A 20,927-nucleotide genomic window follows, 5' to 3' on the forward strand; every position below is an offset into this window, starting at 1 on the left:
CCCCCCTCCCCCCTCCCCCCTCCCCTTTCCCTCCTCCTCCCTCCTCCCCCTTCCCTCCCCCCTTCCCTCCCGTCCGCCCCTTCCCTCTTCCTCTCTCCTTCCCTCTCCCTCCCCCCTCCTCCTCCTCCCCCCCACCCAAACCCTCCCCCTTTCCTCTCCCTTCCCCCTCCCTCCCTTTCCCTCTCCCTCCGCCCCTGCCTCCCTTCTCCTCCCTCTTCCTTTCCCTCCTCCCCTTTCCCCCGTCCTCCCCCTCCTTCCCTCCGCCCCTTCCTCCCTCCCCCCTCATTTTTATTGCTTGGTTGTTCCAGCTGAAATAAACACTGGAGAATAACCTACTTTTCATTGCTGGCGGCACTGTGGGGAATACACGGTGAGGATACAGCTCAATGGCTCAGGGCAGGGGGTTATGGTAACACGGGAAGGGAGCGGGCTCTCACTCTCGGGACGGCCCAGTGACGCGCTGGGGGCAGCCTATCAGATTCAGTGGGCGGCGCCGCTTTGACCAGGCGATGTCGGAGCCGGGACTGTGGCAGAGACTGAGGCTGAGGCTGAGGCGATGGCGCGCTCGAGGTCGAGCTCGAGCTCGAGCTCGAAGTCAGAGCCACAGCTGCAGCCTGAGCGGGATCCGAACACGGGACCTGACTCACTTGCCCGTCAGGACCAACGTGCGGGGTCCGGGCGAACTGGAGCCGTTATCTGGCTCGAAAGCAGCCAAGTCCCCGCTGCCGAGGAACCTGGGTTTCGACTGCGATGTCTGTAGCTGCCGCGAGGTGAAACCACTTCCGGGAATAAGTTGGTTGACTTTCAGCGATAATGAAGAACGTGGTAAGAACATCCGCTTTTAGTGATCAGAGGGTTTGTGGGCTTCACAAAAGGCGGCAGGTGGTGTAATTATCCGGTAGACCCGGAGTTGTGGGAGAAAAGGGGGCAGGTTACAGGCCACTGAAGGGCAGCACCTGTCTTAAATGAGCGACCCCTTACTTTTGAATAGTGACTCCGAGTTCCTCCCACAAGTTGGGACACCCTCCCACATCAGCCATGTCAAGACCCCTCAGGCTCTTGTATGTTGCAATCAAGTTGCCTCTTACTCTTCCAAACTCTGGTGGATACAAACCTAACCTGTCCAAACTTGCCTCGTAAGAGAACTTGCCCATTTTTCTTTATTCATTCATGGGACTGGGGCTTCGCTGGCTGGGCCAGCGTTTATTGCCCATCCCTGGTTGCCCTTGAGAAGGTGGTGGTGAGCTGCCTTCTTGAACCGCTGCAGTCCATGTGGTGTAGGTACACCTGCAGTGCTATTAGGAAGGGAGTTCCAGGTTTATTTTATTTATTCATGGGATGTATTACCCATTCCTAATTGTTCAGAGGGCATTTAATGGTCAACCACATTGCTATGGGTCTGGAGTCACATGCAGGTAAGGATGGCAGATTTCCTTCCCTAAAGGGCATTAGTGACCAGATGGGTTTTTACAACAATCAACAATGGTTTCATGGTCATCAGACTTTTAATTCCAGATTTTATTGAATTCAAATTCACTATTTGCCATGCTGGGATTCGACCCTGCGTCTCCAGAACATCACCCTGGGTCTCTGGAATACCAGCCCAGTGACAATACCAATAGGCCACAACCTCCCCCATAAAGATACCCAATATTAGTCTAGTAAACCTTCTCCGAACTGCTTATAATGCATTTAGATCTTTCCTTAAATAAGGAGACCACTACTGTACACATTACTCCAGATGTGGTCTGTCCAGTATCCTGTAGAACTGAAGCATAACCTCCCTACTTTTATAATCAATTTCCCTCACAGTAAATGATAACATTCTATTAGCTCTCCTAATTACTTGCTGTATCTGCATACTAGCCTTTTGTGATCCATGCACTAGGACATCCAGATCCCTCTGAATCTCAGAGCTCTGCAATCTGTCACCTTTTAGATAATAAGCTTCCTTTTTATTCTTCCTGCCAAAATGGACAATTTCAAATGTGGGGACTGCATCAGTCAATGGAGCAAGATGCAAAGATAAGTTGGAGTGGTCTTGCTGGAGTCAGGCTGGCAGTCCCTGGTGAGGGTAGGGAAAGGAACGGTTGAGGGGAAAACGTAGGGGTGTGAAGACCTTGGGGTGGCAGTGGGGCTCCAATGGGGACAGGGGGCGCATAAAGGAGTTACCAGCCACCGGCCTGAACAGTAAAAGCTGCCGGCGCTGCACATTTGGCGTGGGAGTCTTCCTCCAAATGTTAAATCCCAGCGGCAGTAAGACGAGGCCCTTAAGTTGCCTCCTGACACCTCCCCAGGTGTGGGTAAAATTGGGGTGCATGGGTAGGCACCGAGAATGTTATCCATGGTATGGTGCCTGTGATATGGCACCCAATTCTAAGTCTGCCAACCTATCCCTTCAGGGAGGGGGGGCGGGGGCACATAAAATATAGCCCATTAGCTCAATTTCTCTCTCTCTCAATGCTGCCCAACCTGCTGAGGGTTTCCAGCATTTTCAGTTTTTATTTCTGATTTCCAGCATCCATGGTTTTAGGTGTGTTTGTGTGTTGTTCTGCATACTATGCGAAGAATATTGAGGAATGATGATATGTGCAGATTCACTATTCCTTTGCCTGCTTTGAGGAAATTCAACTATGAAGAAAGACTCGAAAAATTGACCCTTTTCTCATTGAAACAAAATAGATAGGATAGAGGTGTTTAATATTATGAAAGGATGGGACGAAGTAAATAGAAGTGAACTGTTTCCAATGGTTGAACAGTCAGAATTAGGAGCCATAGATATTAGGTTAACTGTGAGATTTAGAACAGAGGCCAGGAGAAGTTTCTTTACAGACAGTTGTGAGGCTGTCGAATTTACTTCCAGATTTCAGGCAGAAATTATTTAAGATTTGTTAGGTGAATAAAGGAAAGGGGGTTGAAGGGATATATGGACTGGTTGGTTAGATATGATTAAGAACTTAAGCAGGTTATTCAGCCCCTCGAACCTGTTCCACATTCAGTTAGATCATGGCTGATCTGCATCTTAACTCCACCTACACACACTGTTTCTATAACCTTCGTACCCTTGTCTAACAGAAGTGTATCAACCTCAGTTTTGAAATTTTTGATTTATCCCCCAGCCTCAAATCTTTTTTTTTGGAGAAAGTTTCAGATTTCCAGTACTGATTTTGTGAAGAATTGATTTCTGACATCATCCCTGAATGACCTTGCTCCAATTTTAAGATTATGCAAATTTGTTCTGGACATTCCACCAGAGAAAATTATTTCTGATTACCATATCAACTAATTTAACCATTTTAAGCACCTCAATTACATCATCTCTTAATCTTCTGCAGTCGAAATGCAAACCTAGTCTGTCCTCACAATTTAACTTCTTTAGTCCCACTATCATTTTGTTGAATCTGCACAGTACCCTCTTCAAGGCCTACATATCTTTTTGAGGGGTGGTGCTCAGACTGAACGTAATACTCTAAATGGGCTCCAACCAGAACTTTATAACTTCAAAATAACTTCCAGCCATTTAAAACTCAGCCCCTTTGAGAAAAATATCAATCTTCCATTAGCACTTTTCATTATATTTTGTAACTGTCCACTAACATTTAGTGATTTATGTACTTGGACGCCTAAATCTCTCTAATCATCCGTGGCTCCTAGTGTCTTGTCATTTAGAAAATATCCTGGCTTATAGATACAAACATTTGAATTAGAAGCAGGAGTAGACCATTTGGCCCCTTGAGCTTGCTCTACCATTTGATAAGATCATTGCTGATCTGATTGTGGCCTCAACTCTACTTTTCTGTTTACTCTTTGACCTCTATAACCTTTGACTAACTTATTAATCAAGAATATATCTAACTCAGCCATAAAAATATTCAATGACCCTGGCTGCACTGTTCCCTGGGGAAGAGAATTCCACAGACTTAACAACCATCTGAGGGGAAAAAAACTCCTCATCTCTGGCTTAAATAGGAGAATCCTTATTTTTAAACTGTGTCCCCTAATTTGAGTCTTTCTCATCCTCTCAGCATTCACCCTGTCAAATCCCTCGGGATCTTACATCTTTCAATAATACTACCTCTCATTCCTCTAAACTACAATGGATACAGGCCCAATTTATTTAACCGTTCTTCATAAGTAATTCCTTCTTCATCAGTCAAGTGTACCTTCTCTGAACTACTTCCAATGCAATTATATCCTTTCTTAAGTAAGGAGATCAAAACTGTACACAGTACTCCAGATGTGATCTCACCAACACCCTGTACAATTGTAGCAAAACTTCCCAACTTTTATGCTTGATTTCCCTTGCAATACACAGCAACATTCCATTGGCCTTCCTAACTAATTTGCTGTACCTGCACACTTTTTGTGACTCATCTATCAGGACACCTAGATCCCTCTGTGCTGCAGAGCTCTGTAATCTCTTGCCATTTAAATACTGTTTTTCTGGACTTTCCATAAAAGCGGGCAAGTTCATATTTTCCCACATTATACGCCATCTGTCAAATTTTAGCCCACTCACCTAACCAATTTGCAGACTCCTTATGTTCTCTCTCTTTCTTGGGTTCAAAGTGGATGATCTCACTTTCCCCAAATTGAACTCCATTTCCCACAGTTTTGCCCAGTCACTCAATTTATCAATGTTCCTTTGCAACTTTCTGCTCCCGTTGCCTATATTTGTTGTGCCATCTAACATGATGTCACAAGCAAACTTATATATATGGCTCTTTATTCATTCATGTAAGTAATTTATATATACAGTCAAAAGCTGAGGCCCCAGTACAGATCCTTGGGGGAATACCACAAGTCACATTCTGCCAACTGGAAAACATATTCATTATCCCTATTCTCTGTCTACTACCTCCTTATCAATTCCATAGCCATGTCACTAGGTTGCCTCAAATTCCATTTTTTTAGTTCACTTATGGGATGTGTGTGTTGCTGGCTAGGCTAACACTTATTGCCCATCCCTAATTGCCCTTGAGAAGGTGTGGTGAGCTGCTGCCTTGAACTGCTGCAGTCCCTATGGTGTAGGTACACCCACAGTGCTGTTAGGGAGGGAGTTCCCTACTACATACCACATTGAAAAAGCTCTTGGTCACCTGTATAGAGCTGAGTTTCAAATTTTGTTTGGTCATGCTCCTGTGAAGTGCTTTAGGATGTTTTACTATTTTAAGGACTTTGACAGTGAAGGAACAACAATATATTTCCAAGTCAGGATGGTGAGTGGTTTGGAGGAGAACTTCCAGGTGGTGGCGTTCCCATCTATCTGCTGCCCTTGTCCATCTAGATGGTAATAGGTGTGGGTTTGGAAGGTGCTGCCTAAGGAGGCTTGGTGAGTTCCTGCTGTGCATCTTGTTGGTGGTACACACTGCTGCCACTGTGCATTGGTGGTGGAAGGAGTGAATAGTTCTGGATGGGGTGCCAATTGCTCTCATTTTTGTTTACTCTGCTTGCATGGGGGTGGGGTGGGGGGGTGTGGCTATGTGCCAATATGGACTGCTTTGGCTTGTTACTTTAAACTGACCATTCCTGCTTTCTGGGCTGATTTCCCATCTCCTTTTCTCTGTAATCTTCAGCTCATCTAGAACTCTGCTGCCCATACCTTAACTTGCATCAGATCCCATTTGCTCATCAACCCAGTGCTGACCTACATTGGCTTCTGGTCCTTTGTCTTAAATTTCTCATCCATGTTTTCAAATCTTTCCATGGTCTCATCCCTTCCTATCTTTACAACCTCCAACAGCACTCCAAAATCTTTGTATTCCTTCAACTCTGGCTTTTATGTGACTCGAATTTTAATCACTTCATCCTTGATGGTCATTCCTTCAGTTGTCTAGGCCTTGAGCTCTGGAATTCCTTACCGAGCGCATCTGCCTATCTAACTCTTTCTGCTCCTTTAAAACCCTCCTTATAACATACCACATTGAAAAAGCTTTTGGTCACCTGTATAGAGCTGGGTTTCGAATTTTATTTGGTCATGCTCTTGTGAAGTGCTTTAGGATGTTTTACTATTTTAATGGTGTATGTTGTTGTTGCTGTAGTAATCTCTATGTATTTCCCAATACAGGAGCTGTTGCCTCTCTGTTTATGGATAGTTCCTTTCTTGAACAGTGGACACAGCCACATAATGCAGTGAAACAGAATCTGTCTGCCTGCTTTAACTCAGGTGAGGTTTGTGCTGTGACCGAGTAATTAGTACATATAATGGGTTGGGTGGTTGGGGGGGGGGTGGTTTCATTGTTATCCCAACCCCTTGGGTCATGCTATGGTCTGAAGGGAAACTCCTGATTATTGGGTACAGCGACCTGCTAACTGAGAGCTGGCACTAGTAAATCGCCATTAAGTGTTGTTAAAACTCACCTGATATAGAGAGAGACTGCCACCCTGTCTATTCTGGTCTACCTGTGAATCCATTAAGTGTAGCCCCATACTTACCTAGGGATGGACAATAAACATATACTTGGCTCGCAAGTGTTGCCCACAACAAATTAATAGAAATATGGGGGCTAGGATGCCGACAATATCCTGTATAGATCTGACATTTTTAACAGTGGGTGTACTGGAGGAAGAGATGAAACATTTTTTAGAGCTAATTGTAGAAAAATTATTATTTCTGAATAAAATAGCAGAATACAACATGGATACGTCACCAGGTTGTAATGATGTGGGCTCTGGGCTGTTGGAGGAAGTCAGACAGGAAATAGTAAAGACTCCGACCACGATTTTTCAGCCGGCTTTAAATTTGCAATTGTGCCATGAATTTGGGGAGTAGCTAATGTAAAACCCTTTCTCAAAAAGGAAGAAAAGGATAAAGTGGGTAACTGTAGACCAATTAGTCTAACATTAGTTGTGGACAAACAGTATCTATAATTTGAGATAAAATTAATATGCATTTAAAAATCAATGTTTGACAAATTTGATCGAATTTTTTGAGGAGGTAACCAGGAATGTTGATGAGAGTAATGCATTTGATGTGGTCTACCTAGACTTTAGCAATGCTTTTGAGAAGGTCCCTCATGGCAGACTGATCAAAAAGTAAGAGCCCATGGGATCCAAGGCAAAGTGCAACGTTGGATACAAAATTGGCTGAGAGGCAGGAAGCAGAGGGTGATGGTAGAAGGATGTTCCTGTGACTGGAAGCCTGTTTCCAGTGTGGTTCCACAGGACTGAGTGCTGAGGCTCTTGCTGTTTGTGGTGTACACAAATGATTTGCACTTAAATGTAGGAGGTATGGTCAAGAAGTTTGCAGATGACATGAAAATTGGTAGGGTGGTAAATAGTGAGGAGGATAGTTGTAAACTGCAGGAGGATATCAATGGACTGGTTAGGTGGGCAGAGCAGTGACAAATGGAATTCAACCTGGAAAAGTGTGAGGTAATGCACTTGTGGATGGCTAACAGGCAAGGGATTACACTATGAATAGTCAGACCCCGGAAAACACTGAAGATCAGAGGGACCTTGGTGTGCATATCCTTAGGTCCCTGAAGGTAGCAGGACAGGTAGATAGGTTGTTGAGATGGCATATGGGATGCTTGCCTTTGTTAGCTGAGGCATAGAATACAAGAGTAGGGCGGTTATGCTGGAACTTTATAAAATGCTGGTTAGGCCACAACTGGACTACTACGTGCAGTTCTGGTCACCACATTATAGGAAGTATGTGATTGCACTAGAGATGGTGCAGAGGAGATTTATCAGAATGCTTCCTGGGCTGCAGGGTCTGAGCTATGAGGAAAGATTGGATAGGCTGGGGTTGTTTTCCTTGGAGCAGCGAAGGTTGAGAGGGGACCTGATAGAGGTGTATAAAATTATGAGGGGCATAGATAGGGTGGATAGGAAGGCCCTTTTTCTATTAGCAGAGGGGTCAGTAACTAGGGGGCATAAATTTAAGGTAAGAGGTAGAGGGCTAAGAGGGGAGTTGATGAGAACTCACTGCCTGAAAGGGTGGTTGAGACAGAAACTTTCATAACATTTAAGAAGTATTTCGATATTCACTTGCATCGCCACAGCCTCCAGGGCTATAGGCCAAGCGCTGGAAAATGGGATTCGTGTAGTCAGATCTTTGTTGACCGGTGTAGACATGATGGGCCGAATGGTCTCCTTCTGTGCTGTAAATGCCTATGTCATTTGAGTGCATCCATTTGGGACATTTGAGTTTAATGTCCCGTTTTATACAGTATAAAACCACCTGTAAAAAGGAATTGTTACAAGCTAAAGATGGCACCCTGTAGGTGCTGCTGAGGGTTCGTTGGTAACAGTTGCCACAGACCAGAGAAGTCGTGTTGGAAAATGCTGAGGAATCAGAATGTGCTCTGCTGGGAAAGAAACCGAACTAGCGTATTGTTTAAAAATTCATTCTTGCGTTAGGTATGTCACTGGCGAGACCAGGGTTTATTGGCCATCCTTAGATACCCTAGAAAGGGGGTGGTATTGGACCTTCTTGAACTGCTGAATTTGTATTGTGTTTTATTTGTGCTCTTTGTAGCAATTTGATGCAACAGAGTGGGTTGTTGGGCCATTTAGAGGACAATAAAGAGTCCAGCACATTGGTGTGGGACTGGAGTCACATGTAATCCAGACCAACAATGGATGGTAGGTATCCTTTCCAAAAGGACAGAGTGAACAAATTGGAGTGTTACAATAATCTGATAGCCTATGGTTGCTTCTACTGATGCCAGCTTTTTATTTAACTGCACATGGACTGCAACAGCTCAAGAAGACAGCTCAACACCATCTTCTCGAGGGCAATTAGGGATGGGCAATAAATGCTGACCTAGTCAGTGACTCTCATATCCCATGAATGAATGAAAAAAATAATTCACATTCTCAAACTGTCATAGTGGGATCTGAAAACACATTCTCTGGATTCTTAGTCCAAGCCACTGGATTACTAGTCCAGCAATTAAACCACATCCTTAATTACTCCCTTTAGCATGGACCCTGGTGTCCAGTGCAGCTGGAGTAGTACCTGTTGCAATTTTTGAACACGCAATGTATTTCTCATCTGTGTGAAGACCCATCCCATATGTGAGCCCTTGTTTCCAATAAGGTTTCCTTCCCTCAAGGCCATTGGTGAACCTGTTGGGTTTTTACAACCAATTTTGGGAGTATAGCTAACATGGAGAAATAATGCAACATAATAGAAAAAGACATTCGAAAACTTGCAGATTGTGCAGTTAAATGGCAAAGGAAGAGTATCCTCTGCAGTCACCATCGTGATGAAGCCGTCTGGGAAGAGTGTCCTCTGCAGTCACCATCGTGATGAAGCCGTCTGGGAAGAGTGTCCTCTGCAGTCACCGTCACCGTGAAGCAGTCTGGGAAGAGTGTCCTCTGCAGTCACCGTCACCGTGAAGCAGTCTGGGAAGAGTGTCCTCTGCAGTCACCGTCACCGTCACCGTGAAGCAGCCTGGGAAGAGTGTCCTCTGCAGTCACCATCACCGTGAAGCAGTCTGGGAAGAGTGTCCTCTGTAGTTACTGTCGCCGAATGAAAAAAAGAGTGACATCACAGGAAAACCGTAAGTTCATTGTTTGCTAAGTAACTGTTTGAGCTACCTATTCTAAGTTGACTTCAGATTAAAGGTCACTACTGAGGCCCAGGATTGGAAGCCTAACACTTCAGCTTCAATTCAGCAGAGAGAGCAGGTTCCAGTTGATTTTAAAAAGTGTAGTTTGAATCTCTATTCTAACTTGCTTTCAGATTAAAGGTAAATAGGAGAAATACTTTACAGATTTGGTAAACTAAAGTAGGAAATTTAAAAACAAATTGAAAAACTAATTAAATAAAGTAGAGATGCAGGGCCAGGCAATGTGTTGTAGCTGCATGATGTAGGAGCTTGTGGACCCCATTGTGGTTCCTAGTAACCACATCTGTAGTAAAGGTTAGTTGCTCAAGGAACTCCAGCTCAGAGGTGATGAGCTAGAGTCTGAGCTTTGGACACTGCTACACATCAGGGAGGGGGACGCTGGACGCTGTGTTTCAAGACACAGCCACACCTCTTAGATTAACTACCTTAAATTCAGCCAGTGGTCAGGGACAGGAGGGTGTGACTATGAGTGAGGCAGGTAGAGGGTTCCAGGAAGTAGCACTGCAGGACCCTCAGCCCTTGCCCCTATCCAACAGGTTTGAGATTCTTGCTCCCTGTGTGGATGAGAGTGGGGGCTGTAGGGAGGATAAGCAAACTGACCATAGCACCGTGGTACAGGGAGCCATTCAAGTTGGGGGAAGAAACGAGAAATGTAGTTGTAATCGGGGATAGTATAGTTAGGGGAATAGATACTGTTCTCTGTAGTCAGGATCGAGAGTCCCGAAGGTTGTGTTGCCTACCTGGAGCCAGGGTTAAGGATATCTCATTTGGGCTGCAGAGGAACTTGGAGCGGAAGGGGAAAGATCAAGTTGCCTGTCCACATAGGTATCAACGATATAGGTAGAATGAAGAAAGAGGTTCTGCTGAGGGAATATGAGCAGCTAGGGGCTAAATTAAAAAGCAGAACCAAAAGGGTAATAATCTCCGGCTTACTACCTGAGCCATGAGCTAGTTAGCACAGGTTCAATAAGATTAAAGAGGTAAATGTGTGGCTCAAAGATTAGTGTGGGAGAAATGGGTTTGAATTCACGGGACATTAGCACCAGTACTGGGGAAAGAGGGAGCTATTCCGTTCGGACAGGCTCCACTTGAATCATGCTGGGACCAGTGTCCTGGCGAATCGCATAACTAGGGTCGTAGACAGGGCTTTAAACTAAATAGTCAGGGGGTGGCTACAGTTGCATGGAAATATAAAAAATCAAAGTTTAAGAAGAGAGTAAGAGTGCAGGTTAGTGACAAGGCTGATTGTTACCAAAAAGTGAAAGGAAGGGACAGAATGTGTTGAAAATGGTACTCCCTTCAATCCAGCAGCTACTACCTAGGCCAGTTGAAGAGGAGAAGTTACAATCCCCGATTACACAGTGAGCACAGAGACTCAGGCTTTCTTTAACTGGTTTTATTCAAGCATCTGCAAGGGAGCTGCAATCCTTCCTAAGAATAAAGGCCCAGCTCCCAGATTGATTACATTTCATTACTTTTGTACTTTTTCTTATCATAATACATTTGAATACATCCAATCGGTAACCGACACATCGGTCTCATGTTAAAACTATCCTATTGAGTACATAAACATGCGATTTTGCTAACCAATTATTCTAAAGGATATATACATAATTATATTATCCAATCAAAATTAAAACACGTACGTAAAGACCTTGGTTCTCACAACTCAAGACTGTTTGTGTTTCATCAAAGCCCCCTCTTTGTCTATTGTATGTCCTCCCATATCTAAGCTAAAACCATCTGCCCCTTCCCTATGTGAGAGGGGAGTAATCTAATTTATGTCCTGCTTGTGTCTTCCAGTCTGACTCTCAAGGCTATGCAATGTCCATCTGGTAATCTTCAACTCTTAATATGTTTAACAGCCAGATCTGGCTGGAGAGTTTGTATTTTTCAGTAAATTCTAAGTGTTCTCTTTTAGCTTTTTTAATTTTCCCCTAACAGTGTGAACGCCATATTGCACCAAAGGATCATATAAGAGGAGGGAAAATTGACAATATGGCAAACTTAAAGGCTTTGAATCTGAATGCGTGTAGCATTCTGAATAAAACTAATGAGCTAAGAGTGCAAATAGAGATAAATAGGTATGATTTGGTGGCAATTACTGAGACTTGGTTACAGGGAGAATAGATTTGGGAGTTGAATATCCAAGGGTACTCAGTGTTTCGGAAGGATAGGCAGGAAGGAAAAGGAGGTGGGGCAGCTTTGTTAGTAAAGGAAGAGATCAGTGCTATAGTGAGGAATGATATAGGCACTGGAGAGCAAGACATAGAGTCAGTCTGGGTAGAAATAAGAAATAGCAAAGGAAAGAAGTCCCTTTTGGAAGTAATCCATAAGTCCCAAAACAGTAGTTCAGCAGTAGGGCACAGTATAAACCAGGAAATACTGGGAGCATGTAAGAAAGGCAGTGCTATAATCATGGGTGATTTTAATATGCATATAGACTGGACTAATCAAATTGGCAAGGGTAGCCACGAGGGAGAGTTTATAGGGTGTATTAGAGATTGTTTCTTGGAACAATATGTTGTGGAACCAACCAGGGAGCAGGCTTTTCTGGATTTGGCTTTGTGTAATTAGATGGGATTAATTAATGATCTCATAGTAAAGAGTGATCATAGCATGCTAGAATTTCAAGTTCAGTTTGAGAGTGAGAAGCTTGAATCCCACACCAGTGTTCTGGAGTTAAACAAAGGTAACTACATAGGCATGAGGGCAGATTGTCCCTTGTGGACTGGGCAGGAAGACTACAAGGTAGGACAGTTGATGAACAGTGGCAGATACTTAAGGAGATATTCAATTACTCCCAAGTAAAATATATTCCAAAGAGGAAGAAAGATGGTAAGAGGGGGAAAAAGCATCCATGGCTAATCAAGGAAGTTAAAGATAACATAAAGGCAAAAAATAAGGCAAACCAAAATGCAAAGGTCAGTGACAGGCTGGAAGATTGGGAAACTTTTAAAGATCAACAAAGGGTTACTAAAAAAAAAAAATAAAAAGAGCAAAGGTAAATTATGAAAGAAAACTAGCGCAAAATGTAAAAACTGACAGCAAAAGCTTCTGTAAGTATATAAAAGGAAAGAGAGTAGCTAAAGTGAATGTTGGTCCCTTGGAGGATGAGACTGGGGAGTTAATAGTGGGGAATGCAGAAATGGAAGAGATGCTTAATCAATATTTTGTCTCAGTTTTCACAGAGGAGGACACTAGTACCACCCCAATAGTAACAGGTAGTGCAGAGGGTATAGAGAAGGAGGAATTTAGAACAATCACCATCACTAGAGAAAAAGTACTGAGCAAACTATTGGGATTAAAGGGTGACAAGTTCCCAGGACCTGATGGCCTACATCCCAGGGTCTTAAAGGAAGTGGCAGTGGAAATAGTGGATGCATTGGCTATAATATTCCAAAATTCCCTGGATTCTGGAAAGGTTCCAATGGCTTGGAAAAATGCTAATAATATGCCCTTATTCAAAAAGTGGGGGAGGCAGCAAGTAGGAAACTATAGACCAGTTAGTTTAATGTCTGTCGTTGGGAAATTGTTGGTATCCATTATTAAGGAAGTGGTAATGGGGTATTTGGAAAGTCAAAATGCAATCCATCAGAGTCAGCATGGTTTTATGAAGAGTAAATCATGACTAATTTGCTAGAGTTCTTGAAGATGTGACAAGCAAAGTGGATAATGGGGATCTTGTGGATATATATCTGGACTTCCAGGAGGCCTTTGATAAGGTGCCGCACAAAAGATTAATACACAAGATAAGATCACACGGAGTTAAGGGTAATATATTAGCTTGGATAGAGGATTAGCTAACCAACAGAAAGCAGAGAGTCGGGATAAATGGGTCTTTTTCTGGATGGCAAGCTGTAACTAGTGGGGTACCGCAGGGTTCGGTCCTTGGGGCCCCAACTATTTACAACCTATATTAATGACTTGGATTCAGGGGCAGAAGGTACTATAGCTAAATTTGCAATGACACCAAAATAGGTGGGAAAGTAAGTTGCAATGAAGAAATAAAAAACTTACAAATGGATACGGACTGGTTAGGTGAATGAGCCAAAATTTGGCAGATGGAGTTTAACATGGATAAGCGTGAGGTTATCCAATTTGGTCGGAAAAATAAAAAGGCGACTTATTATTTAAATGGAGAGAAACTTCAGAATGCTTCAGTGCAGAGGGATCTGGGTGTCCTCGTGCATGAATTGCTGAATGCTAGTGTACAGGTAATAAGGAAGGCAAATGGAATTTTGGCATTTATTGCTAAAGGAGTAGTGTATAAAAATAGGGAAGTATTGTTGCAACTGCACAAGGCATTGGTGAGACCGCACTTGGAGCACTGTGCACAGTTTTGGTTCCCTTACTTGAGGAAGGATGTAGTTGCAATGGAGGCAGTTCAGAGGAGGTTCACTAGATTGATTCCAGAGATGCAGGGCTTGTCTTAGGAGAGATTGAACAGTTTAGGCCTATACTTGCTAGAGTTTAGAAGGATGAGAGGAGATCTAATTAAGATATATAAGATGCTAAAGGGGATAGACAAAGTAGACGTGGAGCAGATGTTTCCCCTTGTGGGGCATTCTAGAACAAGAGGCCATAGTTTTAGGCTAATGGGTGGTAGATTTAAATCAATGATGAGGAGGAATTACTTTTCTCAAAGGGTCACGAATATGTGGAATTCACTACCTCCAGAGTGCAGTGGATGCCGGAACGCTGAATAAATTTAAGGAGGAGATAGACTGATTTTTAATTAGTAACGGGTTGAAAGGTTATGGGGAGAGGGCAGGAAATTGGAGTTGAGGCCGAAATGAGATCAGCCTTGATTGTATTGAATGGCGGGGCAGGCTCGAGGGGCTGAATTGCCTACTCCTGTTCCTAGTTCTTTATGTTCTTATGAATGTTAACGTAGATAAATGTAAAGTGATGCACTTTGGTAGGTAAAACAGAAACATAACTAACAGCATGCAAATTAAGAAATTAAATGGGGAGATGAGCAAAGGAATCTAGGAATGCAGGCACATAATCATTAAAAGCAGCATCACAGGTCAACAAAGCATTAAAAAACTAAATAAAACACTGGGATTTATTTCATGGGGCAAAGAATTAAAAAATACTGTAGTTATGTTAGTACAGAACCTTGGTCAGGGTGCCCTTAGAGAATAGTGCACTGTTCTGGTTTGTTTACTATAGAAAATACATAGAAACTGGAGAATGTGCAAAGCTGGTACTAGAGGTTACAGCCAGCGAGAAAGGTTGAACAGGTTGAGCAATAATGCAAAAGCAAAAATACTGAGGATGCTGAAAATCTGAAAAAACAATTGGAAATACACATCTGTGGAGAAATTAAGAGAATTGATGATTCAGGCCTGTGAGGCCCGAAAGGTTAACAGATGCTGCCAGAACTCCTCATTCGGAAAGGAAAGATGACCTGATAGAGTTCCTTAAAATTTTGAACTTTTTTTTATTTGTTCGTGGGATTTGGAAGTCACTGGCTAGACTAGTATTTATTACCCATCCCTAATTGCCCTCCTTCAGCCACACATTGCTGTGGGTCTGGAGTCACATATAGGCCAGACCAAAGGGCATTAGTGAACCAGGTGGGTTTTTAATGACAATCAACAATGGTTTTTGTGGTCATCATCAGACTTTTAATTCCAGATTTTTTATTGGATTCAAATCTGCCTTGGTGGGATTCAAACCCTGGTCCCCAGAGCATTACCCTGGGTCTCTGGAATACTAGCTCAGTGACAATACCACTATGCCGCCGCCTTCCCTGTAATGGGGAAGAATACAGAACTATTGGCCATGAAATCATGATTGTCAGAAGGCGAAATTTCTTTACTCAGGGAGTGATTGGATTGCTGTAATTTCTCAGCTCTGGTACTGACTTTGTAAATCTTTCTTGCACTTTTCCAGTGCTTCTATGTCCTTTGTATCTAGTTAGAATGTGGAGCTAGCTACTGCCAGCTAGTTTCTTAGAAGCTTTCAAAAGAAAATTGGACAATAAGCGAAAAAGGGAATAGAAATATATGCTGAAAGGCTGAGATTAATAAATGGAATGGGAGGAAATTTGTGTGGTGTTTAATCACTAGCACAAATTATATATAAACCAGTGCCTCCGCTATTTCCTCCCTAATTTCCTTCCTTTCAATGACAGCTCAATAACTTCATGGTCATTTTAACTGGTCTCATTTTTTTATTCTATATTTATTTAATTAATTAATTAAATTCAAATTCACCATCTTCTTTGGTGGGATTTGAATTTGCACGGTCCAGGGCTCTGGATCACTAGTCCAGTTATACAACTACTATGCTATCATATCCTTGAGTGTGCATAGGTGCATCCCATCTGGACTGAGGGTGGTATCCTCTTTTAGTTTTGTTGGTTAATCATTTATTTTCTCCTTTACTATCACAGTTGTATTTTTTTTAAGTTCAGCCACTGACAAAGTGTCTGTTTCATTAACCTCATTAGGAGAAACAGATGCTGCCAGAACTCCTCCTTCGGAAAGGAAAGATGACCTGATAGAGTTCCTTAAAATTTTGAACTTTTTTTTATTTGTTCGTGGGGTTTGGAAGTCACTGGCTAGACTAGAATTTATTACCCATCCCTAATTGCCCTCCTTCAGCCACACATTGCTGTGGGTCTGGAGTCACATATAGGCCAGACCAAAGGGCATTAGTGAACCAGTACAATATTCCTGCCATTTCTCAATCTTTTCTTGGTTAGAATTTCTTGGTTCCGTGAGTATGACAGGCTGTTGCTTGACTAGACCCAACTTCCAAATTTTGTAATGGTCTCCAGGTGTTACTGAGGACTTTGCAGGGTTGATTGGGCTGGGTGTGCTTTTGTGGTTTCCTGATTCAATGCCTAGATTATAGCTGAGTGATAAGTTTTATTTTTTGCACCTACATGATGCTCTTAATTCTGGTTTTGTGTGTAAAAAATCTGTTGGAGGAGAAAGTGAAACAGTGATCTTCAAATAGGGGTTAAAAAGACAGTTCACTGAATCTAAGGAACAGAAGTGAAAGAAACGGCGGTGTTAGCAGAGAGTTTCCAGGTTTGTAACTCTTTTGAGTACAAACACGTTTCCATCTGTTTCAGATGAAGTTACATTGTTTCAAAGTTTGCCACTGTGAGATTTGAACTCTTGATCTTGGGGTTACAAACCCAGTACCATAACCACTTGGCTATTTAGGCCAAGCCTTTCCAGGTTTGTAACTCTTTCAAGTACAAACATGTTTCCATCTGTTTCAGATGAAGTTACATTGTTTCATAGTTTGCCATTGTGAGATGTGAACTCTTGATCTTGAGGTTACAAACCCAGTACCATAACCACTTGGCTATTTAGGCCAAGCCCTTTCCAGGTTTGTAGCTGCTTTAGGAACAGGAGGTGGTTATTTAGCCCTCAAGCCTGTTCCACCATTCAATTAAGTCATGGTTGATTTGGACCTCAACGCAATTTACCTGCCTTTGTTTGAAGGTGTTTGGTTTTGTTATAGAATTGTTGCATGTTACCACCTGTGCCTGTCACTTAGAATTTGTTCTTTCGTGTTTTGTAGTCGACATTGAAGCCCTTGTCCTGGAGCTGCAGCCAGGGATATTATTATTTCCCACAATCTGTACCGAAGCCCAATGTCAGCAGAACAAGAGCTGGTTGCATGAGCTGGATGATTACTGCAAAAATCTGGTCTGTTCGGCAGAGAGAAACATGGAAGCCTTGGTCAATGTGGCGAAAGCAGTGATTAGAACCAGCTATTATTGGGACATCTCTAATCTGAGGAGTTCCCCTAGGTTGTCTTCAACTCGCTCAAATGTTTGGAATCTTTACACCTCATTACTGAAGCTGGCGCCAGAGCAAGGTAGGTGTCACTGGGGGACCACCACTTTCTTTTACCATTCCACCCATTCAACCTGGGCAGAACAATAAAGAATCATCCAACCAATGAGGGCAGCTGCTGTCAATTTTGCTGATCAGAGGAGGAAGCCTGGCTAGTACGATGATTAGAGGGATTGTTTGGTGACTGAAGAGTCGTGCTTGTGTCCCAGCCTCAACTTCTCTGTTTCCATTTCTAGGTAAAGCTGTCGACCAATATCTACTCCCACAGCTACCTTGATTGCACTTCCTCTCACCTCGCTTCCTGCTAAAATTCTAATCTATTCTCTTAATTTCTCCATGCCTGTCACTTATGTTCTGACAATGTCACCTTCCACACTAGTGATCCTGTTAGAGTTCTGTTATCTTTACTGGTGTGGTCGCAAACCCCTCACCCCGGCAAGGGAAATTCTATCCTTTTGAATTTATTGTTAGTTTAAAATCTCATCTAAAAAATTCTAAATCATTAGAGCTTAATCAGCTATGCTAGCTAGTGACGTGGTCTTCTGAAAAAAGAGGACATTTTATTTTGAGTTTTTAGACGAAACAAGTATATCTCAGAATAGAAAGTACATAGAGAATAATGAATTTGTTATAATGTACTAAGGTAATTTCTCTCAGAAAATATACAGAATCCTATAATTAAAGAATGCCAGACGAATTAGGGTCCTTGAGGTTTATTGACAGAGACTACAACCTTTTTAAATGGTGACAATATAATACTGTATTATAAGCATGGTCTGTAGTGGTTCAAGAAGGCAGCTCCACCATCACCTTCTCAAGGACAACTAATGATGGGCAATAAATGCTGGCCTAGCCAGTGATACCCACATCACATTAATTAATTTTTAAAAAATCTTGAATTACATTATCGTAATGTTTTGAATACTCCAGCTGCAGTAGTGAGGTAAAAGCAGAATAAACCAATTCGTCTAAATATAGTAAATGTAAACCTCTTTTCCACTTAATTTTATTCTCTAAGTAAGGCATCCAAACAATTTTATACTTACAAACATAAGTATAAAGTGTAGTTTTTCCTGTCTTTGTCTCAACTATGAGGAAACCTTTCTTAAGGTCTCAACTCAATGATGCTCCAACTGACTTGTTTACTTAAGTTTGTAATATAAAGAAAATCTGTTATGATGAATTACATGACTATTGTCTGCTTTACTGTTAGCCCTCTTTATCCTGAGCAATTCTTGAGAATCAAAGCAACATGTAGCAGGTGCAATTTTATCAGCTTAAGCATGGCTCCCTGTATGGTAAAGCCTTACTTTCAAGGCCTCTATCTGTCACTCTGCCTGTGAAAATAAAATGTATGTATTTCTCACAGAAGATTTGCAGCTGTAATTATTTGAGTTAAGTTTTTAACCCATTTATAGTTTGAGCCAAATCCTTTACACTTCCAATATATCTTCCTTTTTTCTCAACCTAGGATTCCTCTCCACTGTGGCTGACGTTTCCTGCACTTCTGCCCTTATCTCTTCACCTCCTTCCCAAAGCCACAATAGGCCCCCCTTATCCTCACCTTCCACTCTACCAGCCTTCGCTTTTAATAGATCATTCTCTGCCATTTCTAGCATCTCCAGCGCAAAGCCCCCACCAAACACATCATCCCCGCTATTCCTCTTTCAGCATTTTGCAAGACTTTGGTCCACTATCCTATCATCACCAAGAGTTACTCACCTTTCCCTGGCATTTTCCTATGTAAGCAAAGATGATGCAGCATTTGCCCTTTCTGTTCCTTCCTTCCCATTGTCCAGTGCTCCAAACCCTCATTCCAGGTGAAACAGCAATTTATTTGTACATCTTTCAACTTGGTATATTTATGATGCAGTCTACTCTACAATGGGAAGAATAAATGCAGATTGGGTAGTCAATTTACTAGACACCTGAAGATCCTGTCTGTAGTGCCAAAGACATACTCCAGGATGAGTTAACCTCCCCTAAACTAGCCAAGCTGATCCAGTACAACTACAACAATGGCAACTGGCTGATAAAGTGGAAAATTGGCCAGGTAAGTCCTGTTGGAGATGTAGGACAAATTCAATCTGGCCAATTACTGCTTCATCTGTCTGCTGTCAATCATTAGCAAAGCGATGGAAGGTTTTGTCAAAAGTGCTATTAGCAGCACTTACCAATAACCTGCTCACCAATGCTCAGTTTTGGTCCCACCATACACACACAGCTGCAGCCATTACAGCCTTGGTCCAAACATGGACATAAGAGCTGAACCCCAGAGGTGAGAGTGACTGCCCTTGACATCAAGGCAGCATTTGACCGAGTCTGACATCAATGAGCTCTAGCAAAACTGAAGTCAATGGGAATCAGAGGGAAGACTCTCCACTGGTTGGAGTCATACCTAGCACAAAGGAAGATGGTTGTAGTTGTTGGAGGCCAATCATCTCAGCCCTAGGACGTTGCTGTAGGAGTTTCTCAGAGCAGTGCCCTGGGCCCAACAATCTTCAGCTGCTACATCAATGACCTTCCCTCCATCATAAAACAAAAACAGAATTACCTGGAAAAACTCAGCAGGTCTGGCAGCTTCGACAGAGAAGAAAAGAGTTGACGTTTCGAGTCCTCATGACCCTTCGACAGAACTTGAGTGAACTCACTCAAGTTCTGTCGAAGGGTCATGAGGACTCGAAACGTCAACTCTTTTCTTCTCCGCCGATGCTGCCAGACCTGCTGAGTTTTTCCAGGTAATTCTGTTTTTGTTTTGGATTTCCAGCATCCGCAGTTTTTTTGTTTTTTTCCCTCCAAGATAGATGTTTCTAATAATGCACAGTGTTCTGTTCAATTTGCAAATCCTCAGATAATGAAGTAATCCATGCCCGCGTGCAGCAAGACCATACAACATTCAGACCTGGGCTAAGTGTCAAGTAAGTTTGCACCATGCGAGTGCTAGGCGATCACCATCTCTAATAAGAGAAAATCTAACCATCTCCCTGGACATTCAATGACACTGTCTTTGCTGAGCTCTCCCACACTAACATCTTGGATGTCACTATTGACCAGAGGCTTAACTGCACTTGCCACATAAATACCATGGCTGGAAGGTCAGAGGCTGGGAATTCTGCTGTAAGTATCTCACCCCCTGACTCCCTAGAACCTGCCTACCATCCACGAGGCACAAGTCAGGAGTATGATGGAATACTCCCCACTTTCCTGGATGGTGCAGCTGCAAAGAAATTCAAGAAGCTTGACACCATCCAGGACAAAGCAGGCTACTTGGTTGGCACCCCATCTACCACCTTAAACACTCGCTTCCTCCACCATTGGCACTTTTGTGGCTGCAATGTGTACCATCTACATGTTGCACTGCAACAACTCGTCAGGACTCCTATAGCACCCTTCCAAACCTGTGACCTCTGTCACCTAGAAAGACAAGAGTAGAGAATAACATCACTTGCAAATTCCACTCTAAGCCATACGTCATCCACTTGGAAATGTACTACTGTTTCTTCACTGTTACTGGGTC

The 20,927-nt window shown here is 42.8% G+C and overlaps 1 protein-coding gene across 2 annotated transcripts in view; it reads left to right on the forward strand.

Annotated features, from left to right (window-relative positions):
* Positions 1-254: 254 nt before the first annotated feature.
* LOC121291735 overlaps positions 255-20,927 on the forward strand; it is a 68,251-nt gene continuing 47,578 nt past the window's right edge. Inside the window, exons 1-3 of one of the 2 annotated variants that reach the window (XM_041213241.1) lie at positions 255-825; positions 6,068-6,166; positions 17,133-17,432. In XM_041213241.1, the coding sequence (XP_041069175.1) occupies positions 510-825; positions 6,068-6,166; positions 17,133-17,432 (715 nt within the window). In that variant the 5' untranslated portion in view covers positions 255-509. Of the gene's footprint in view, positions 826-6,067; positions 6,167-9,389; positions 9,513-17,132; positions 17,433-20,927 lie in introns of those variants that run through there. The other variant, XM_041213242.1, reaches the window with a different exon arrangement.

Source organism: Carcharodon carcharias, chromosome 19, assembly GCF_017639515.1.
Source record: "Carcharodon carcharias isolate sCarCar2 chromosome 19, sCarCar2.pri, whole genome shotgun sequence".
Classification (NCBI taxonomy): Eukaryota; Metazoa; Chordata; class Chondrichthyes; order Lamniformes; family Lamnidae; genus Carcharodon; species Carcharodon carcharias.